Source organism: Thermobia domestica, chromosome 16 (assembly GCF_964235325.1).
Source record: "Thermobia domestica chromosome 16, izTheDome1.hap1.1, whole genome shotgun sequence".
NCBI classification, from domain to species: Eukaryota; Metazoa; Arthropoda; class Insecta; order Zygentoma; family Lepismatidae; genus Thermobia; species Thermobia domestica.
Genome location: NC_137469.1, coordinates 99,419,416 through 99,441,768, shown reverse-complemented (window position 1 = coordinate 99,441,768; position 22,353 = coordinate 99,419,416). Strand labels below are relative to the sequence as shown.

Below are 22,353 nucleotides of genomic sequence, written 5' to 3'. Positions count from 1 at the left end.
AAAATTGATAATCCAATCGAAACATCAAAATTAAAAATAAGTACTATATTAGAGAATTTATAAATTAATATTTCTAATTAAATTTGTGTTGGTTCTAAAAATTGAATTAGATTATTGAAAATTCTATATTTATTAAGATTCATTCATTTTAACGATTGCTATGGCCATGGTAATCCAAATTCTCTTTTAATTCTTAAACTTGGGTAATTAAATGGAAATATTATTGTAAAAATATTTATAAAGTTAAAATTGAATACTTTAGATTACAGATCTTATTTACTATGTTTAGGTTTATCTATATTATTGTTCTAAAATTGTATTGTTTAACTAATTGTGATTCTTTGTGTTTTTAGGCAAAAAAATCCTTGCTCTGGATTTTTTTTTTGTTGGACGGTGGAGGATGTAGCATTCCAGCTACATGGAAATAGAGATTTGTATTGACTGGAATTTTTAAAAAATTGTAAACCTTGATTGAATGCAAAATTTGTATTAATAATATCTAGTCAAATATTATTGATATTTAAGATAATTACATCTAATTATGATGTATTTGTATTATATGTGGGCCTACAGTAACGTCTATTTAACGTTTATGTAGTATCAGACGTTTTGAACGAAAATGTTTCTTTTTTTAAAAAAAATGAGAGAGAGAAAAAAAATGTAACGAGCGATAATAACGTGAGAGAGAATTTCCAATCCTGTATGGCGAGTCTTGCTTTCGAAGCAGCTGCCTCCTGAGGCTGATTTGCTGTTTTGACCTCCGCTGGTGGAGTTGGGCTCGCGTATGCTTGTTCACCGTGTGTTGTTTCATAGCTTGCATGGCGCGTGTTGTAGTTGAATGCAGAGTTAAAAGTGAAAAGAATAAAAGTGGCCAAAGGTGAAGTGAGTGTATTGAAATGCTTTCAGTGAACACAGCTGAGTGTTTTGTTAGTAATTGTGATCTCGGAGAATTTTGTTCCCTTGTGGAAAGTATTTTTCTTGAAATTTAATGGAGTTAAACCGGCATCGAGGAGACGGTGCTTGAGTGAGCCTTGGTGGTCAGACAAAAGTGCCCATTAAAGTAACTCCATTCTGCTCCAATTTTTGATTATATTGTTTGGATTTCAATGTGTTGTAATTTCTTAAAGCTATTTTTCGGCCTTTTTCTCAAAAAGAAAAAATCAATTATACTCACTTCGTCTCGGGCCCAAGTTAACAGAAAGTCAGTACTAGACCATAGGACATAAGCTGTTCCAACCAGAGGGAAGAAAAATTATCTACAAAAGGTAAAATATTGCTGGAGCTAAATTGCGTTTCGTTTAATCCTGGTAAGTTGGCAGTTAACTAGTAGTTTACATATGGGTTTAGTTGGTTACGTAGTATCATTAATGAGCTGGAAATGGGTTAATATAACTTGCATTCAATCGCTGACATGTATTCGGGTATTTTCCAGAGAATAAGAGTGATATTTTCAGATTTTTTGCAAAATATTGAAAATTCCCCCCCCCAAATTTTTAGACTCGCCTCACTAGTAATGCTTAAATGCTGTTTTGGGTGGAAATTCTTGGTATGATTGTCCAGTATTCATTGAATTACCTTTTCTAATGTTAATTTGTTTGATCAGAGCTTAGCGTTTAATGCAAACTCTCTCTCTCACGTCATTATTCTCACGTCATTATTAGACTCGGAGTCACAGTTGTTTTGGGTATAATGAAACTGTTTTTCAGAAATGCTGTTTGCAAAGTTTGAATAGACAGAATTGAAGACGCTATTAAGAGGGTTGAAATTGTAAATTCGTATATTTGAATTCAAGAAATTGAATGGGACAGATTGATTGAATTGGATTGAAATTTTGGGTCCTAAATCGTACTAAGCTGGAATTGATTTCTTTAATTTGTGGTTATATTAGTATAATCTGTGATAAGGACCTCGTTTTGCACAATAAGAAATTGTATTTAAAAAAAAAAATTGCCTCGCGGACAAAATTAAGAGGTAGAGTTCCGAATACTGCCAAAAAAAAAAAATCAGTAAAGAACAAATATTTTTTTTGAATATATTTTCTTGCATTTTCATGCATTTGAAAACATTTGAATGGTTTGAATTTCTTTAATCAGTAATATTGATCAATTAAGATATTTTGCTCAATAAAAATATTTTCTCTGAACAGGTGCGAAATATTGAATATTCTTTTTTCTAGAGTCTTTGCTAGTAATACGAATTGCTCTTAGCTAAAAATATTGAGAGAAATCTATAAATTCAGGGTTCAATCTGAAGGTTCTAGGTTTCAGTACAAAGAAAAATCGGTTAATTGCTCCGGAATTTAACCCTTTACGGTTCACTATCTTTTCTGTCTGTTTCCGGCACTGCTTGCAAAATAATATATCAACAGACTACCTTCCGCGTAAAATTTACCAGAGTTGTCACCAGGAGGCAATAGCTTCTCTAGATCGCGGAAAGCATGTACACAAATAACCACAAGTAACAATACCTAAAAATAATAGTCTTCAAACGCAATAGGCAAGATCAAAACAGGTGTAACCATATGGTAACAAAAACTCGTTAAGGGTTAATTACATTGTTTTAATTTTTTTTGGATATTTTAAATCATGTTGGTGAATATCTGTTCTTCAAACGCTTGAGCAAATATTCACCTATACTTATTGAAATAAAATTTGTTATTTGAAAACTGAATTTTGGTTGGTTATTTTTTGTTATTATTGTTGTTTAACCTTATACTAGAGTGAATACTGGATAATCACAGTCTAGCCACAAGTTAACCAGGTGAGCTTGAGCAGCGCGAATCCACCTGCCGTAGTCCCTTCTTCGGTGGAGTCCGGGGTTGGTTTGGGATTCTTTTTTTTTAGTTTTCAACCTCTGACTCCTGGGGAATGGGGCGTTACAATATACGAGTATGTATGTAAAAGGCTCGGTATTTACCCTGGTTGTTTTAGGTTGCCATAGATTTTTGACACCCGACATTGACCGATTATTTGTGATGTAAAGTATTACCGCGTAATTTATAATTAATGACACCTTACTAATTTGTTAGTAATGTTTGTAACTATTCAAATTTTTTAATACTATGTCAAATGTTGCATAGAACAAGTAGCAGGTCGTAAGAAAACAAAACCCTAATCCTTAGCCAAATTTATTTTGCGAGATCATAGTGAAATCAGTAAACTACGAAACAGTGAGCCCCGCCAACAAATCCTTCTATCAGTAAACTATGAAACAAATCCTTCCCCTACGATCGGAAAACTAACTATTTGTCGTTCGTCAGTTCAGTGACTAAAACCTTTGACTCCACGATCTATACTAGAAAAAAAAATTAGTGATCTTAAATTCAATGAACTGAAATTTGGTCAATAATTTAGTAATGTGAATACAGGAATATGGAAATATGTTCCCAATGTTTGGGACTGGACTCGATATTTTAAATCTCGATAAACTTTGAATATTCATACCAAGTGCGTCAAGTGACTAAATAAAAAATATATATGTAATATGAAGCAACTATTTGTCTGTAATTAAAACCAAAACGATTAAATACTCTCATGGACACCAATCATAGTGAATAAAGAGAGTTGAAAAAGGAGTTATTATCGACGTGAGAACAAAGACTCATAAAATTGTCGAAATGTCTCCTCTTGGGACACAGACTCAATAAAATGCTACTAAAGTGCTTTTTTTTTTTAGAATGATTAACCAATTATATTTTTTTCTTTCTTTTTTCCGCAATGATATGTATTCATTGCACTGAATCTTAAATATATTGACCTTTGAATTTTCTTTTTTTTCCTTTATTTTTTTTGTCTTTCGGTTTTTGTCGAATTTTTTTTATGTAATCCAACTTTTAATATCTCTAGGAAGAGAAATGTGTTATTTGATCTTGTTGAAAATAGCAGATTTCTGTGCATGCTTATGAAACATTCTTTTCATGTATCAAATTTTTCCTGTTATGTCAAACTAAGTTTTCTTTTATTGAAATGTAATAAATGTCTATAGAAATGTAGTTAGGTTAGTTTAATTCAACTAAATACAACCTGAAGTATACATTGTCCCGTATGAATGTGTGTGTGAGTGAAATGTAGGTTTAGTATTAAGTGCACCAATTATTTTGACATATATGTGTGACTTATTATAATTAATGGTAGTTGGCAATTAAAGTCATTGAAAGTCAATACTAACTAAATTTAAGTTGGCTCTATAAAGTAAGCAAAAAGGACGGAAATAGCCTGACGAACGATCATCATGAGAGAACTTCGAGAGTCAAAAGTTTCAATAAATAGATGTGTTACTTTGTTTATTTTTTTTCTCTGTGGTCGATTCTAACATGCCATCAACTTCGTCGTTCATTTTTCAAATATTGGATATTAGTCTAGAACTTCTGGAAATATGGAATAAACGGTTAAATTAAACTTTCTCATCTATCTCAGAGCTAGATTGGGATAATTCGGTAGTTGGGGTTAAATGGATCTAGGTCTGGGATGTATGGGTTAACATGTGTCTACTTTTGATCGCCTTAATACCAAACATTCACCGAATAGCTATTGGAAATGATCCCAATTCGATAATTATTCACTTTCCTTTACAATATTTCTAAAAAATATCCAGTAACAGTTCTTTTTTCTTACTTTCTCTATTTTTCTTCTCTTCTTATCCCAACTTTCTCTTCTCTTCTTTACTTCTTCTATTTTAATAAAACAGAAAAGGGGGTCGTGACTGGGAATTCCATATATAATAAACACGGTCATGTATTTATTTATTTTCATTTTATTTTCTTCAGAAGTCCGATAAAAAGTTTTCTCATTTCGATTGAATCTAGTATGTTCGAAATTAAGAAATGGATAATATATTCCAATATAATTAGACATAAGCCTATAGCTTCATGAATATTCCCCCCCCCCACCAGGGGCGAAGGGTTCCCACTCACGATTTATTCCATGCATCACATATGTTACAGAGCGAGCTTAGTATTCTTTCTTTCTTTTTTCCTTTTCCCCCTTTTTCTGTTTTATGTTTATACATGTCACCCGTTCCTACACCCCTAGGAGTTCTAGGGATGACTTACCCCTCAAAATTTGTTTCTATATTGTAAGCCGTGTATGTACCAATTTTGAGAAATTGCCCCAGGCGTTCCAGGGTTATACTGGAACATACACACATATAATTTAGCCTATATATAATGTTGATATAAAGTGGCCCCTTCCCTCACCCTTTAACACAAAAATTTTCAAAAACGTTGCGACACGTGTTTGTTTATTTTTACTGAGGAATTTATATACCAAGTTTCATGTTCCTAACTTGAGGGGTTCCTGAGATACTTTTACGCAACTTGTATGTGGTAAGGATTGAGGATTGTATTTCATTATACAGATTTTCCCTTTTTCCCTTCCTCACGCCACCACAATCAACAAGCTAATATTACTTCGTCATAGACGTACTGTTTCCAGTCGAAGGCAAGTAGGAGACTTATGTGTTAAAGACGTGGCCCTTAAGGTTTTAGTTTGCTATTGCATCTGACATGTCAAATCCAATTTTTTCTTTCTGAGTCTTTCTCTGCATTCCTTAGTATGCGCTGTCATAGGCACCAATTTGCATCCCAAACTGGTCCAAACATTCTCGTTACTTTTCCACAGACAAATTAGATATGACGTGCTCTTCTAAACGACACAGCTGTTGAAATTATGACGATCAAACAACTTACCCAGTATTATGCTACTTTTTTAAACACCCCACCTAAATATGTGACTCGAAATCCAAACTGTTATTGAGCGCAAATTTGGCATAATATTAATTATTATTTCTTACCAAATAGAATAAGAGTCATAATATTGTATAGTACATAACAAAACGGCCTATTTCTTATACCATTATGAAATTGATCTAAAACCAGATTCTCAATGTATAAAATGAACTTAAAATATTTCAGTTTTACAGTCCGCGTTTATGCCAGGTAGGAGACGATGATGATGGTAACAAATGAAATGGTGGAATGAAGAAAGTAGGAGGAAACGAGAAAACTCCAAGAAAACCTACGCACATGCGTCCACCACAAAGTTCACATTGCGCAAGTCAGGATGGAACCAGGGAACCCATGCACCAGAAGTGAACGCTCTACCAGTGAGCCACCAATCTCTCTCATATATACGATGTGAACAAATTGATACTAGTTGCCACCTTCCCAAACTGAAATGTAGAGACACTTCATGCAGCTAATTGGGAGCGGAGGCAGAAATGTGCCAGTCGTTCTTTTTTCTGTAATAATGTAATATAAGCCTTTCTAGTGAAAAAAAAATAATATGTATCTAATTAATAAAAGGAAAGCGATACAATTTAAATCATATGAGGCCTATATAATAAAAAATATTACCAATTTTAATAGCATGTACTCTACGTATAGGCCTATATGTTATGTATCTAAATACATGCGAAATAAAAATAACATAATAATAGTAAACGCCCTCAATACTTTAAAATATCCCGACTTCCATTATGATTGTATTAAAGCCCCATAGAGTCATGTCAGGACGCAGGACATTTTTTTTTTTTTTTTTTTTTTTTGAAAGTCGGGACTTAATAGTAATCCTAGTTGATACACTCACCCACAGGGTATAAGCTTGTGAAGTCAAACAACACCTGTGGCGTAGTAGCTATGCATAAATTGTAGCGCATATACTTCATATTCACCCACAGTTTAATAGTGAAGGATCATTCACTATTAACCTCTTGCCTACTTTGGACCCACCTTCAAATCAGGGGATATCTAAAAACTCTGTTGAGAGTATATCTGAAAATTACACGCTGTAGAGAATACTCTATACATTCATTGAACATTGATGAAATTTGCATTTTAGATTGCGTATGCGTGATTCACTTTACGCTGATAAGGACCACCATCTGCAATTTCTCGAATTCGAAACAGGGCCTCTTGAAATTTAGCTCTTCCTTGATTTTGAACAGCTCTAGCTCTGAAACTATGCACTTTTCCCCCACAGGTCCACATGAGCTTTCCCCCTTATTTTGATGTAAGGAATTATCTCTTACAGTTTGTCGGTATAGTTCATTAACAACACCCTATGATTAAAACGTAATCTTCTTTGTTTCGATTCAGCTGTAGACACATCAACTGAAAGGTCAAGTGACTTTCATAATTCTAAAATGTCTCTTGTCCACTTTTTTCGAGGGGCAGTGGTGTTTAATATTAACTAACTTATTTAAGTTGTTTCATAAAGAAATATTTCATTACGAACCTGACAATTTGACAACTTCTTAGTCCATAGAAGACATGGGGTATTTACTTTTTGGCATTAACCCTTCTCGTGTGATTTTCTAGAGAAAACCTCAGTTGATTCTGTTCATATTTCATAAATAAATGTTTCACTAATAGTCCAAAATACGGGATAAGTCATTTCTTATGAAACAATCCACAAAATGTAGTGTGCTCTCGCGGGGTGAGTTTCTTTTCGAACGTATTTCTCAAAAACGACTCAGGTGTTTTTTTTATTTCATAAATAAATAAATAAATATGTTGTATATATTACTTCTTATCAAAATATTCACAAGAGATAGTTTATTTTGGAACGTGAGTTTTCTTGGGGTTGTTTAATGAAAACGCCTTATAATCTTGTTCGTATTTCACAAATAAATGTTTCACAAATAATGTGATTTAGTTCAAGAAATTGGAGCGAGAAAATTTAGTAAAGTTTCTTATACCTTTTAATGTTTCCTATCATAGTTCGAAACTTAAAATTGAAGATACAAGATCATGATAAATTTACCACGATTCAGATTAGTAAGACTGCTTTTACTGCAAAATTGATTTTTGTCTCTTATATATTAATTTATCTAATATTATATATATATATATATATATATATATATATATATATATATATATATATATATATATATATATATATATATATCAATGTTTTCTTTCGTATTTGTTGGTGTTTATATTGCTCATTGCGTGTATAATTTATAACGCAGATTCACAAGAAAGTAATTGGGACTGTGATGGGAACATGCCCACCTGTTTCCATTGTAATACGTAGAATTACCGTGCAACAGTCATTTACGTGTTGATTTTTTGGCACTTCTTTTTTCTTTCCTCCAACGCAATCGTTACTTGGGTTATACCCAATTCCAAAACGACTCTTGTCCATCTTACAAAGCATGAAGGAAATGAAATTTTCTTTTATTTTACTATTATCTTAATTTCTGTGCCTGAAAATAAGCAAAGTAAATTTTGTGAAAAAAAAAAAAAAAATAAATGTTTAATAAACCAGTTGAAAATGCTCCAAGAGCATTGCCAGAACGAATCTAAAAAGAATGGAGAGATATAGCGTGAAGGATAACTGTGATTTTTACTACAAGTGAATCTTTTTATCCATACCTTCTTCTGTTTCTAGCAAAAATTCGTAAAATATCTCTGTATGACTTACGGTTCCCGAGATATGGTTCCTTAAATCTCCCGAAATTCGAACATTTTTGGCCAATATCTGGGGAAGTTGACTGGGCCAGTTGACCAGTAGCCATCGGATACTATTTACTACCAAAATGTTCACCACCCCCTTAGAGAGATCATATTGGTGTTGATCAATACCTATGACTTACGTTCCCGAGATATAGCTCCTTAAATCTCCCAAAATCGGAACTATTTTTTGGCCAATATCTCGGGAACGGTAAGTTATGATATTGGTGCTAATCAATACCTAAGAGGATGGTAAACATTTTGTTACCGATACTAACTGGTGGCCACTGGTTACTATTTGATACCAAAATATTTATTATCCTCTTAGGTACTGATCAACAGCAATATCATCTGTCTATAATTTATGGTTCCCCAGATATGGCCTCTTATATCTCCGGAGATTGGCCATTGGTAAGAGTAACGCGAAAAATTCCATTACTTTCTCAAATAGTTTTTGATGCTCTATCGAATGAAGGGCTCAAAATTGAAGAAATCGCAAATAACAGGCACACAGACTGACACATACACACAGAGAATTCAGTAACGAACTTTTTTAAACAATTAAATTGGATGAATAATCTGAACTTAGGTGTTATCAAATTATAAGCAAAGAAGAAGCACATCCTCCCTGGTTGACTGTATAATTTAAACGCAGGTTCGGTTCTAGAATAGTTCGGTTTAATAATACTATCAGTTTCTTACAATTCCACAGTTAAAATTAAATGCACATGGACAACACTACGGCCTTGTAGCCAGGGGTGGATCCAGAACAGACTTCTGGAGGGGGCGGTGAGTTGTCATACTGCTACTTAGAACTACTTTTAACAGTTTCAAACTCTGGGAGGGTTTTATTTATATATATAAAATAAAAGTTTCCTCTTTTTGGGGGGGCGCAAGCTCCCCCTCCCTGGATCCGCCACTGCTCGTAGCTATAGACTGCTCACACACTCACGCAAGACAACTACTGTATTCTACACAGTTTCAAGTATCTACTTGACTTGCTGTTGTTTCTTCTACAGCTGACAAGTTACATTGAACTGTAATCTTTTTATGGGGGCCGCGGTGGCTCAGTGGTAGAGCGTTCACCTCTGGTGCTTGGGGTCCCGGGTTCGATGCCAGCCCCCGCCAAGTGAACTTTGTGGTGGACAAACACCGTGTGCGTGGGTTTTCTCGGGGTTCTCCCGTTTCCTCCCACTTTCTTCATTCCACCATTTCATTCATTACTCATCATCACCGTCTCCTTTAGCCTAACCGGCATAACCGTGGGACGTAAAACTCAAAGATTTCATTTCATTTTTTGTAATCTTTTTACGAAAATGAAAATTTAAATAACTTAGTTAATACTAAACACCTCCCCCTACGAAAAAAAGAAAGAATAAAAGCGGACAAGAGACGTTTTAGAATTATGAAACTCACTTGTCCTTTCAGTTGATGTGTCTACAGCCGAATCGAAACAAAGATTATTACAGAATACCAAACTATCATAATAATCTAACTAGGTAGGTGGACATTTTTGTTCGAGCTACCCGGTGTTTGACACAGCAATAAAACTCCTGCTGGCCAAATAATTTTGACTTTTGCACTATTTGTTGACATTATTGATGCTAATTGTCGTTATTATTTATTTTAATTTTTTGTCGTTTTTTTTTCCTTTTCCTGCTTGTTAAAATTTCCCTGTGTAAAATGGCAAAATTATGCTGTATCTGGGAATTTGTTCAGTAAATAAATAAATAAATATCTTTGATTTATAACCAAAGTGGCTGTCACACATAAGTACTGGAGGGATTTTATCAGCTGTTCCGAGTTTTCTTTTTCTTTTTTTTAATAATCCAAAATTCCTCAAACTGTTTTTGTTAAATGCGAATAATATTGTCAAGTGTGAAACATACCAATCTATAGATATCTTTAAGCTAAATAAAATCATACGAGCGTCAATTGTCGTGCATACTTTTTCAGAGGATCGAGAAAAACTAATTTTATTGTGACCATAAACATTGTTCCTGTACAATTACGCACGCCAGCTATCAACGTGAAATTGATAATGAAGTATACTCTTATCAAGGATCGAGGTTTCCATTATGATATAATTAAAAATTTTGATTAACTCTTTAATTTTTATTTAACTATTATATTGTTCAAACATAGGGCGTATATTACGTATATTAATCAATGGATGTCATTAAGCTGAAGAAAACAGAATGCTTGAGGGTAAATTCTGGTCAGCAGTTTTCGAGATTTTTTTATTATTTTTTTTAATTATCTCAGCCTATGAAGCACAAACAACTTTTCCTTCACGTCAAGAACTCGTTATTCTCATCAACCCATGAGCATCTCTGGTACCTTCTCCTTTCTCGAATCCAAATTGATATTCCTCCAGCATCTCTTCTATCTTACTTCCACTCAAGTAGATCTTGTTAATAAGTGAAGTCAGTACTTTCATTGCATTGTCTCTCAATCCTTTGAGCAAATCTGGTATGTCGTCATAAGTGTCTTCTCCCTTTGAATGTCTTTGATGGCTTGTACTACTTCACTTTTCTTTCTCTTCATTATCGACCTCTTTCTCTGATTCAATCGCAATGTATTTGAGTTGGTTCTTCTGACCATACAGATCCTTTATGTATTCCTACCAGACTCAAAGATTCTTTGATGGTTAGTGACTATATGACCTTCTTGATCTATTCTAAATGTGCGTATACTTTTCTTCGCTTTCTCTCCAAATTATTGTGGTTTCTGATACATCAGGTCATTCTGCCGCGCTGTTATAGTTTCATTATTTCTTCACATATCTGTTCCTTGCACTTCTCTTTGCTTTTGTCTATCTCTCTTTTCAATTCATTATTCAGCCTTCTGTATTCTTTGATGTCCGTGGTTTTTGCCATTCTGCGTTCCTCCATCTCCTCAATCTTCTGAAGCATTTCTTCAATTACGCAAGGGTTTCTCGCTATTCTTTCCATCTTGCCAATACTGTTCTGGAGTATGGTTTGTAGAATTTGTTTAACTTTTTCCCAGCTATTTTCTACAGTGCCTACCATATTGCCAATTGCACAGAATTCTTCCTCAATATCTTCTTTCTATTACTGTTCATACCTCTTAGTTGTTTCAAGTTCCATTTTCAATTTCTCCTACCATTTTTCTTGATTGACCTTAACCAGGTTTCCACATCCGCCACTAGAATATTGGAATCCGAATCAATGTTCACCCTCTTTAGCGTCTTCACGTCTCGTGCAATATTCCTGAAACGTTGCTTGACAAGAGTGTAATTGATAAGGTACCGTTTCTTATCCTATGGACTTTCCCCGTGTACAGCTTGTTTTTCTCGTATCTTAAACCACGTATTCGTTACAAGGACATCATGTTGCCTACAGAAGTCGATAAGCATTTGGCCCCATGCCTTTCTTCTGCCTAGTCCAAATGGTCCCACCACCTTATTCGCAGCTTCTTCCCCCACTACGCTACTGAAGTCTCTCATTACTATGGCGTTGAGTTTCCCTCTTCCCTCCTGATGCAATATGTCACTAATCTTGTCATATATTGCTTCTACTTCCTTGTCATCATAGTTGGTAGGTGGCATGTACACTTGTATTATCACAATATTCCCTGGTTTTCCACTTAGCTTTTTAAACTTCAAGTAGTCATTGCAGCATTCCACTTTGATTACGCTTTTTGGTGTTTTGTTCCTCATTGCTATTACGACACTATTCTCGACCTTAATACCATCCGAATAAAATATAGTGTAATTTCTCGAGTTGAGTTTTTCCTTCGTTTAGGATGAGACTCGAAGGCATTCTAAAACCTCACCAGTACTTTTAGAAAACAGTTCCCCTTCTCAACAAAATTTCCCCGTGGTTCTAATTTTGATCATATTATTCTTACACCAATGAATATATCTCGCTCTATGAGTTCTGAGTTACTCATCCGAACTTCAGTGGTGGAAGTAGCATTTAAGTTTTGTTTCACATGAGAAACAAATTGTGTTTCTTTCCCCACCTTCGGCAGAATAAAACCTTATATCCAAATGTTTCAGAAAAAAATCAGTGTCACGTAGTTTCATGAAATAATTAATTTTTGTGATTGTCCTGTAACAAAGATTATTGAATTTTCTTTGCGACGGAAGCGCATTAATACAAAATGCTACAATCCTTTCTTGCCGTCTTGATGCTAAATTAGACAACCTTTGTAAGTTGTCCTAGTTATTTTTCGCAGGTTCAATATCTTTATTAAAAGTAAGGTCAACTGGACAGTCAACCTGGTTTAGTGAGAGTCTTCCTTTCGCATTGTGAAGTTTCACAATAGCTTCAGAGCTGAGTTCGTACCAAGCACAAACATCCACATCATGTTGGACCAAAATCAATTTATCAAGTGTTCCGCCACTGGGTTAGTCATATTTTCTCTATCTTCTTTCTTGGCAGTGTTGTTGCTTTTGTACGTATTCTGAAGCAAACAACAAATTTCTGCCCTTGATCCCATAGCCCTATTCCCTGACTTACCTAATGAAAAGCCAAATCAAGTTGTTTTGTGTTGAAAATCATTCAAAAGTTTTTTTTTTTTTTTTTCGGTAACAGGATTTTTGACGTTAATGGAAAGCATAGATCTGGGTTTGTAGCACTTGTATTACTACAAGCAAAGACACGTGTAACAATATAACCAATTAAGCTTATGGGAACCAAAGATTCTATCATTGTTAATTCAATCTAATTTACAGTTACTACCAACTGTTTCTCCTAAGATTCAACTTTATAATATTAACGCATCTTCCTACCAGTGAACCCAATGTTTTGTTTTTAAAACCCTTTCTCAAATTAAAACAATATATGCCCCCACCCAGGCCGGTAGCCAGCCCAAAAATGTAGGGGGACCGGCTGAAGTTAGCGGGTCCGATCCAACTATATTATAGTTCATTTGCAAGCCTACCGTAAAATTTTAGGGGGCAGCAAAAATTTAGGGAGGCCTGGCCCCCTAGACCCCCCTGGATAAAGGCCTGCTCCCACCCCACCCCCGCGTAAACATTTTCTATTCTAGCGACATGTCCTTTTCATTTTACACATTTTGAGTTAATCACACTGTTAAAATTGGTTTCTTGAATTCAAGAAAAAATCATCGTATTTGAGAACATCCGTTTCTTACCTGTGCAACGAGTAATACATTCTTAAAAGCGAGACTTCGATTTTCTCAAATCATTTTGAGAAATAATGACTCAAATGCGAGGAATTATGCCTCATTTCTGAGGGTGCAAATGATTTCTCAAATTTGAGAAAAATATTTTTTCCTTAAAATTGAGAAAGGAACATCTGAGGAAGTGATACATATAATCCCCACTTTGAGAAACATATTTCTCGAAAAAAAAAAAAATGAGAAACAGGGTTCTCAAATACGATAAGGAGAAGGGAAAAGGGTATAAACAAAATACAAACATGCAAAAAAATTCAAACTATTAGTACATACATAATTTATATTAAATAAATATCTACAGTTATATTATTTAAAATATAACACATTTAAACCTTCATTTCAACGCAATAAAATTACATTCCTTAATAACGAAACGTTTGTTTCCCAACAAACCAAAAAGATTAACCAGATAAAGTCTGTAAAAACTGCCAAGAAATGAACGTCTACATTTTCACTACACCATTATCATCCATTAGTATCACTGTCTCCTTAGCCTTGGAGCACAATCTTGAGACGTTAAAAAAAAAAAAAGTGAAATCTTTGAGTTTTACTTCCCACAAGTGTGTCGGGTAGGCTAAATAAAGGAGACGATGATGATGAGAATGAAAGAGTTGAGTTGATTTTGAGTTTAAGACCCCGTTCAGCAGCGTGGCTATATGAGACGTGGACTTACTGATTAACGTGGAATCCGAACTACCTGATCTCCCGCTGGGGAGAATGAAAGAGATAGTGGAATGAAGAAAATGGGAAGAAACGGGAAAATCCCAAGAAACCCCCCCCACACACAGTGTCTATCCACCACAAAACCCACTTGCCGCTAGCTGGGATCGAACCAAGAGCCTCACGCACTAGAGGTGAACGCTCTACCACTGAGTTACAGCGGCTTCTACGTTAACCCTCCATAGCACGCGTGGTCAATTTTAACATCAAGGCACGCGCGCGGAGTCTCACTCTGCAATATTTATTTATCTTACTTTAATTTGTATTTTGTTTTGAAGCGATATTAAATTGTTTAATATTTTTTCCAGTGTTTTGACAATTGCCCACGTATATTTTACAGCACAAACTCCTGAAATGAAATGAAATGAAATGAAATGAAATCTTTAAGTCCCACGGTTATGCCGGTTAGGCTAAAGGAGACGGTGAAGATGAGAAGTGAATGAAATGGTGGAATGAAAGAAGTGGGAGGAAACGGAAGAACCCCGAAAAAACCCATGAGCACGATGTTTGTCCACCACAAAGAGCACAAACTCCTGTAACAGTTCTAAGTGAACTAAAATCTCTCTATCCGCGGAGTGTGATTCTGCGGTGCGTGCTACGGCGTATTCAATTAAGAACAAATGGGTAGAGTATTATATGCAGTGTGCAAATTGACGTGGGATGACAGGGTTTTCCCCATCTGAGAAAAATTTATCACCCCTGGAGAAAAGAAATGTTCATAACTTCTCAGGGATAACTTTTCAAATTCTATATATATAGTATACATGTGTGACGACTGGATGCCTATATGGGTGTAATTCATCCCTCCCCCCCCTAGGAAAATATTCGGTGTAGATTGAATACGAATCCACATATTTGTAAAATATACGAATCCACATATTTGTACAGAAGAAATTTGTAATAATATTTTAATGGACTAGTGTGTAAGTAATCAAAATATGTGTAAGTAATCAAAATATCTTGCCTATGAGATACGTATTTACGTAAAAATATATTAATGAAAGTCGAACCTGGTATGCACGTATTCGGTCATAAGGTAAGCAGTGGTAGATTAATAAAGGATAATGTGACGTACAAACTAAAGTAACGATCAAATGACTTCAACAAAAAGATATTCTTGTATCGTGAAAGCAGTGGTTTTTACAGAATTCTTGTTTACGAGAATGCCCAACACCGCTGACGCGCCTGCCCTACGGACGTACCCCCACGCGGTACTATGCTGTACTCCTGCCCTGGCTCGGTTAGATAGCGTTCGTACTTTTTAGTCGCCACCTAGCAGAAATTGGTTGGTGTTTTTGCACAAGACCTCTTAAAATGAATCTGTCCTGGGAAATGTAAGTTCACACCTCAATATAACAAGCAAATGAATTTAACAAACGTATATTTTTAAATCGTAAAAACAGTGTTTTTCCAGAATCCTTCTTTGCGCGTATATCCAGCATCGCTGACGCGCCTGCTTCCTACAGACGCAGCCCCGCGCTAACGCGCGGCACCCTGCTGCACTTCTGCCCTGATTCGGTTAGATAGCATTCGTGCTCTTTAGTGGATAACTTAGCATAAGTTGATTGGTGTTTCAGAACAAGATCCCTTAAAGTGAATCTGCACCGGGTAATACAAGTGCACACCTCAAAAATGGTTGCTGAAGGTACAAAAAGTGAATTCAGAAAGAAGTATATAGTTCATGAATTTCTGTATGGATTCGTATAATCAAACTGCAGGAAATATTTAATTCCCACATTGACTAGGCTATATGCCACAAATAACTTGCAAACGTATGTTATTAAAAAGATTACTGGTGGGAAAAAAAGGAGGAGCCAATCTATTCGGTGATCAGTACAAAGTACCTCTGCGTTATAATTCCATAATAATATTAATTTATAGTTTGTCCAACGCTGTTTCTAACTACACAGATGACTTACGTGTTCTTTGTTTCCGTACATAAGCTATTTTGCATCTTATAACGAATGGAAAAGGGTGTAAAGCATTGACACGCCTCCCGATTCTATTTGTTGCTACATAACAAAACAGGTATTTACAGTAATTGATCCATTTATTCTTTACCTGTGCTCTTACTGTAAACTCGGTTCAATTACTACAATAGTGTTCCACCATTAAACTACATGAACTTACATTACAATATTAACTACATTAACAACACAACTGATAACTTCCATGAATCTTGTCTGATCAAATCTATATGTTTGTTTTCACATGCTGTTGACTTCCTTGATCCTCGTAATGGTATGGTGTACTCATACACGGCCACAGCCGTATCACCTTACTGCGTACTCATATCCATTCGCACTCTGCTATAACTGAAATCCTATATCTCGTTTCTTGTATAGTAATTAAACCCTAGTAATATTACACCCTAATAAAACATAGTAATATTATTTCGGTAAGATAGTTATCGTTACTTTTTAATAATCTATTATATTACAAATCACGCACTATTTCATTCTCATTTTTAACAAGTGAGAAAATCTCATAAATGGGAACCTGAAAATTTGCTTTGAGCTCACGAATGAAAATACGCTTGAAAATAATAAGACATTTCTCTCAAATATGAGTAAAAATTACTTATTTTGTTTTGAACATGCAATTTTCTCGTTTCTGAGCAAGGAAACTTTTAAGAGTGCATGTGCAATATACAGGGTGCGGCACGTAAAACCGGCCGGTAAAGTGAACACATAAAATGAAATTTAATGTATTGAATATGATTAACTACAACACATAAATGAAATGTAATGTATTGAATATGACTACTCACCTTCACAGCAGCCTTCACAGCAGGTGCTGAAAGTGTCCTCCGCCCACTTCAACACACATGTGAGCACGATTGAGGAGATTCATATATACCCTTGTCAGTTCTTGTGTTGTAATGCTATTGGTGACATCCTGGATCCTGGTCTTGAGTTCTTCAATTGTGTGTGGATTTGTTTCGTATACTCTTCCCTTTAACAGTCCCCATAAGTAAAAGTCGCACGTGGACAAGTCTGGTGACCGAGGAGGCCACAAGCCTTTGCTGATTGTCCTCTCTGGTGTAAACATCCGGTACGGTTTTAACTTCAGTCCCCTTAAAACACGTCTGCAACTTCTCTCACTCGCATGAACCTGTTGACTCAATCTCCTGATTGACTTTCGAGGACTTCTTGTCATTATCTCCTCCACCTGCATCTTTAATTCAGGTGTGCAGACAGATGGTCGTCTGTTCCTGGGAGCATTTTGAACCGATCCTGTACGCCGCCATTTTTCAATCAATTCCTGAATGGTGCTTTTTGCTGGCACAGAACGTCCTGGAAATTTCTCCCGAAACAAATTCTTTGTTTTCACAAAACATCCAGTGAGAATGAACTCATCAACAATGGCAACACGCTCGGGTATCGAATACGGCATTATCACACACTGACACTCACCCGGCTTAACACAACGAGGCCTTTTTCTCAACTGGTTTCGACAAGTTTCACTGGCTGCGGCTGCACGTGACTGCTGCAGGTCACGTAAGTCGACCCGACCTCGACACGCCATCTCTTGGTAGAAAGGTAGATTATTTAAGTGTTGCCAAAAACACAATATACCAGAATATTACGACGGGCCGGTTTTACGTGCCGCACCCAATATTTAGATGAAGAGAACATACGCCATGTAACAATGTAATCTTGTTCTAAAAGTTATGTAAAAAAAAATCATTAAGATAATTTCTTTTCTTTGAAATATTATGTAAGCCCAGTAAAATAAGACTTAAATTTGGAAAAATTTCGAACAAGCTCGATTGCTTGGAGATCTTTATTTTGATGTCCTCTGCATATCTTGAAAAGTATAATTAATTTAAGCTATATATTTGTTTAGGGGGATAAAAGTGGAGTAAATTCTAGTTTTCTTGCATTTATATCGAAAAACTATGAATTTTTCTCATAACGATTTCCCTCAAAAAATCTATAATTTTCGAGATAATTGCGAAACTAGAATACCCCCCATGTGTTTGCCCGGTATACAAACCCATACCTCTAAGCAACTATATCGAAGAGACCAAAGTTTGCAAAAGATCGTGGGATATATATATATATATATATATATATATATATATATATATATACCCTACACTGAAAAAAAATTGTAATTAAATTGCCAAACATCAATGTAGAATCATTTACCCTTCACTTTCTAACATGATATACATTTCCTTAGATTAAATTACAAAATTTGCTGGGTTTTTGTACCACTTTACAGTAAATATATAAGAAAGAATTATATTTTTATTGATAAAAATGTAATTTTACACCATTTCATATTAGTATTTTACTTTATAGGTGTAAATTGACTTACATAGAGGAGTGGCAAACAGATTACCAACGTTTTTTTGTAAATTTTCCTATGAATTTTTTTACAGTGTAAGGGTGGAGGGGTTCAAACGGGAAGATATAATTTAAGATTTATACCTAAAATACAGTATCTCATGAACTCCTCACGTTAGGAAGATGAACTCGGTTTGTTAATTCATTTCCAAAAACAAGTGAAAATCATACACATTTGACTTGCAATTTGGATAACAATACTGTGTGAGCAGGGGCTGCGATTAGGGGGGCAAGAAGGGGCAGCTGTCCCCACTTTTTTGAAGTGACACCTTAATATATAGTTTCATTTGGAAATGTAAAGTATATTATGCATTACTGATTCATATAATATTTGCCGTTGCGTGAATACATATTGGTTATTTGTCTTCCTGTGGAGTTAAAACAGGTACAGGAATTGCAATTCAAACTAATTAATATTGCAATTGCATATTTCTTTAACTCGTAGCACATGCTTGTAGTATTTACTGTTTTTCATTTTCTAAGAGTAATAACATGCATTTAATAGCATGTGTGGAATTAAGAATATAAGTTGTTCCTTAATCCCCAGTTTCAAGATAACTTCTACAAAACAAGCCTCATTATTCATTACTATGATTAATATTATCCTTTCTATTTATTTGTTTTGCAAATTTGTTATTAAATAATCTATCTGATCACTCAATTTTCCAGACAGAATTCAAAATATTCATGAGCAAGAAATCAAATCTCTTCTTACACCTTTGTTGTTTTAGAGTACAAAGGGGTGGTACCTACTTGCGTTATTCTTGTGAATTTAGTTAATAAAATATGAAATACGATATTCGGTATTGTAACTGAAAAAGATAGTACCCTATTAGTTATGCAACCCTTTGTTAAATAAAGTGTTAGAAGCAACCAGGAACACTAATATTCAACTATTCAGATCATATCTTGCCCCCTCACTTTTAACGTCCAATCGCCGCCACTGTGTGTGAATAACACACTCCTAGCACCGAGAGGAGTGGAAAGGGTGTGGCGTAAAATTAATCGAGAACAAGCGATATTAACGTCGCATCCATAGTTGCCAGCTTTACTGTGGTGAATACTGACACACTCGATACTGTTTGAGTTCAGCCGCATCTGCACGTGAGATAAGAGGAGGTGAAAAATAAAATGTTCAAAATAACTTAGGATAGTACCGAAACAATAGTTTTCGAGATCGCTGAGCTGATTAGTGGCAGACCCGATTGCATTTAAGCCCAAGTGTAGCAAAGAACGTGTGTGTCAGCTGACTCGGGTATAGATAGGTGTAGCGCCTTGTCGTTGTTTATTAGTCAGTTGTTTTTATGTTTGGACGAGAATTTTATCGAAGCTATTCAAACAAACACCGCCAGTTCACAAAATCATTGTAAGCGTGTTTTGAGACTAATGCTGTCCAAAACCAGCGGAGAGGGATGCTACGCTCTGGAATTCTTCTGTTCTTTGACAACGCCCACCCACACACAGCTCCGTGTACTGTTGAGACAATTCAAAGATTCCGATGGGAACTATCCTCCTCACACTCCCGACCTTGACCCCAGCAATTTCTTTCTTTTTGTTTACCTGAAAAAGTAGCTTGCGTCGAGCGTTTCTTGCAAGCTTCGTAAGCGACAATGAAGTGCTCGAGATATCAGTTCTGGACTGGCTATATTCTCAGGCGGTAGATTATTACAGAATGTCTGGAGATTCACGGTGACTAACTCGAAAAATGTAATACTTGTATATCAATCACAATAAAATTCTTCATCTATCCTTGTTTTTTTTTTTTTTCATAAAATATAGTTATTTTATAGATGCGCCTCGTACATGCACCATATGCAACATATTATGTGGTAAAGTTATAAACATTAAAAAAAACTGTTAGAGTGTCATTATAATAATTTCTAATAGTGAACAGTCAACCTAATAGTGTTCCCCAACTGCAGTGCCTGATTTCAATAGATGTGGCTAGTGTGCAGGAATTTGTAAATTTAAAACTATTGTGACAATATAATGACAACTTAAATTGTATTGTTTAAATTTAATTACTTAAAAATGGATAGTGACAGTACTGAGCATGAAAATAATTTCCTGTTTATTATTAAGACAAGATTTGAAAGATTTGAGCATTGACCCTAGAAAGACAAAGGAAGGGGTCAATTTTGCCTGGGAGTTCTTTTTTTTATTATTTAGTTTATATGGATTAATATATATTCAGGATTCTTTTTTCTATATTTAAACCTTTTATTACTTTTCAAATATGTTATTTTCCATCTTTATATAAACACTTAGGCTTTCATAGAACTTGTCGAGTGTAAGTTATAATACTGATTTTCTGCATAGTACGTATTATAAGGAATTTGGTATAACATATAAGCAGTTTTACATATTGTATTTAGCTCGTTTTTTACAAATGAAAAGTAGAATTCCTTGGAAAGTTTCTTTTCTGAAATTTAGTTCAACACGTTAGCTAAAATTGAACAAATATAATCTGAAAACTACTTAAAACCAGCACGGGCAAATTTCACTCCTTTAGCCCTTCACGTAGCAAATGCGAGCACGGCCTTTCTAGGGTTAATATTTGTGTAACCGCTAGTTAGTTGATGAACAGAGCAAACTTAAAACGGAAGTTAAATGTAAAGATTTAGATCATTTGATTAAGCACCATTTTAAGCTACAGTGTACAGTGAGCCACAAGTTTGATAGAAACATTTATGTTGAAAGAATTGCCTATTTTGCACTAAATAGTTTTTTAAAAGGCTAAAATTTGAGCAAAACAGCTAAAATTCTTTAAGGAGTTTTTCTGTATTCAGTATGAGCAACATTCTTTGCGCGCAGTGAATTCTGCATAACTATGTGTATACACTAGAGATGCAAAAAAGCCGGCTTTTTTGAATCGATGGTTTTTTTCACATAAAAAGCCGGCTTTTTGGGAAAAAAACGAGAATTTTGGAAATTTTGGCTTTTTTCAACTTCATGATTTTTCTATCTAAATAGCTTTCTTATAGTATATTCTATAGTTAGATAAAAATTCCATGACCTGAATGTGATATTTCGCTCTGAAATTCACCATCAAGATGGATGGAGCACATGTTTTACGAATTAAAGCTAACATGAAGAATGTAGTATTTGAGGGTAATTTTAGAAGCTATTTAACTTTATTTTAACTTTTGAGTTATCGACATCTTTTTTCTTCTCTAGTTTGTCATCCGTGTTTCATTTCTAAGAGCTTTTAGTACTCTAGCTTCTAGCGCAAAAGTTAAACTTGCCCGTTTTTTTATTTATCCGTCAAAGCGTACGTTTTTCAATATATCCGTCAAACCGTACTTCCACATTTCTGTTATACTGTAGCTGTGAAGTGATTTAGCAATAATTTTCCGGACACAACCTTGAATACCAATTTATACAAAAAACCAGTAGCGGATTTAGAAAAGTACTTTAGGAGGGTTTTTTCTGATTGTTTCGTTTCCTAAAAAGTCCTAATTTTATTTGGGAAGTGCTTGACGTTTATGAGTACAGGCATAACTAATATTTCGTTTCGTTTATATGTTTAGCAATAATCTTCCGGATTCAACTTTAAAAATCATTTTATACTGAGAATCAGTGGCGGATTTAGAAAAGTACTTTGGGAAGGATTTCTTACTAATGTTTAGTTTTTTTAAACATTCGTAATTTTTA

General features: G+C 34.9%; 2 protein-coding genes across 2 annotated transcripts in view; both read right to left on the bottom strand.

Annotated features, from left to right (window-relative positions):
• The window catches only part of iav (transient receptor potential cation channel subfamily V iav), a 228,609-nt gene that overhangs the window by 129,209 nt on the left and 77,047 nt on the right, over positions 1 to 22,353 (bottom strand). The gene's annotated exons all lie outside the window — the stretch shown is intronic.
• On the bottom strand, positions 11,739 to 12,137 carry LOC145672546 (protein CFDP2-like). The gene has a single exon (XM_081741705.1). The coding sequence runs from the start codon at positions 12,135 to 12,137 to the stop codon at positions 11,739 to 11,741; it is 399 nt and encodes a 132-aa protein (XP_081597831.1).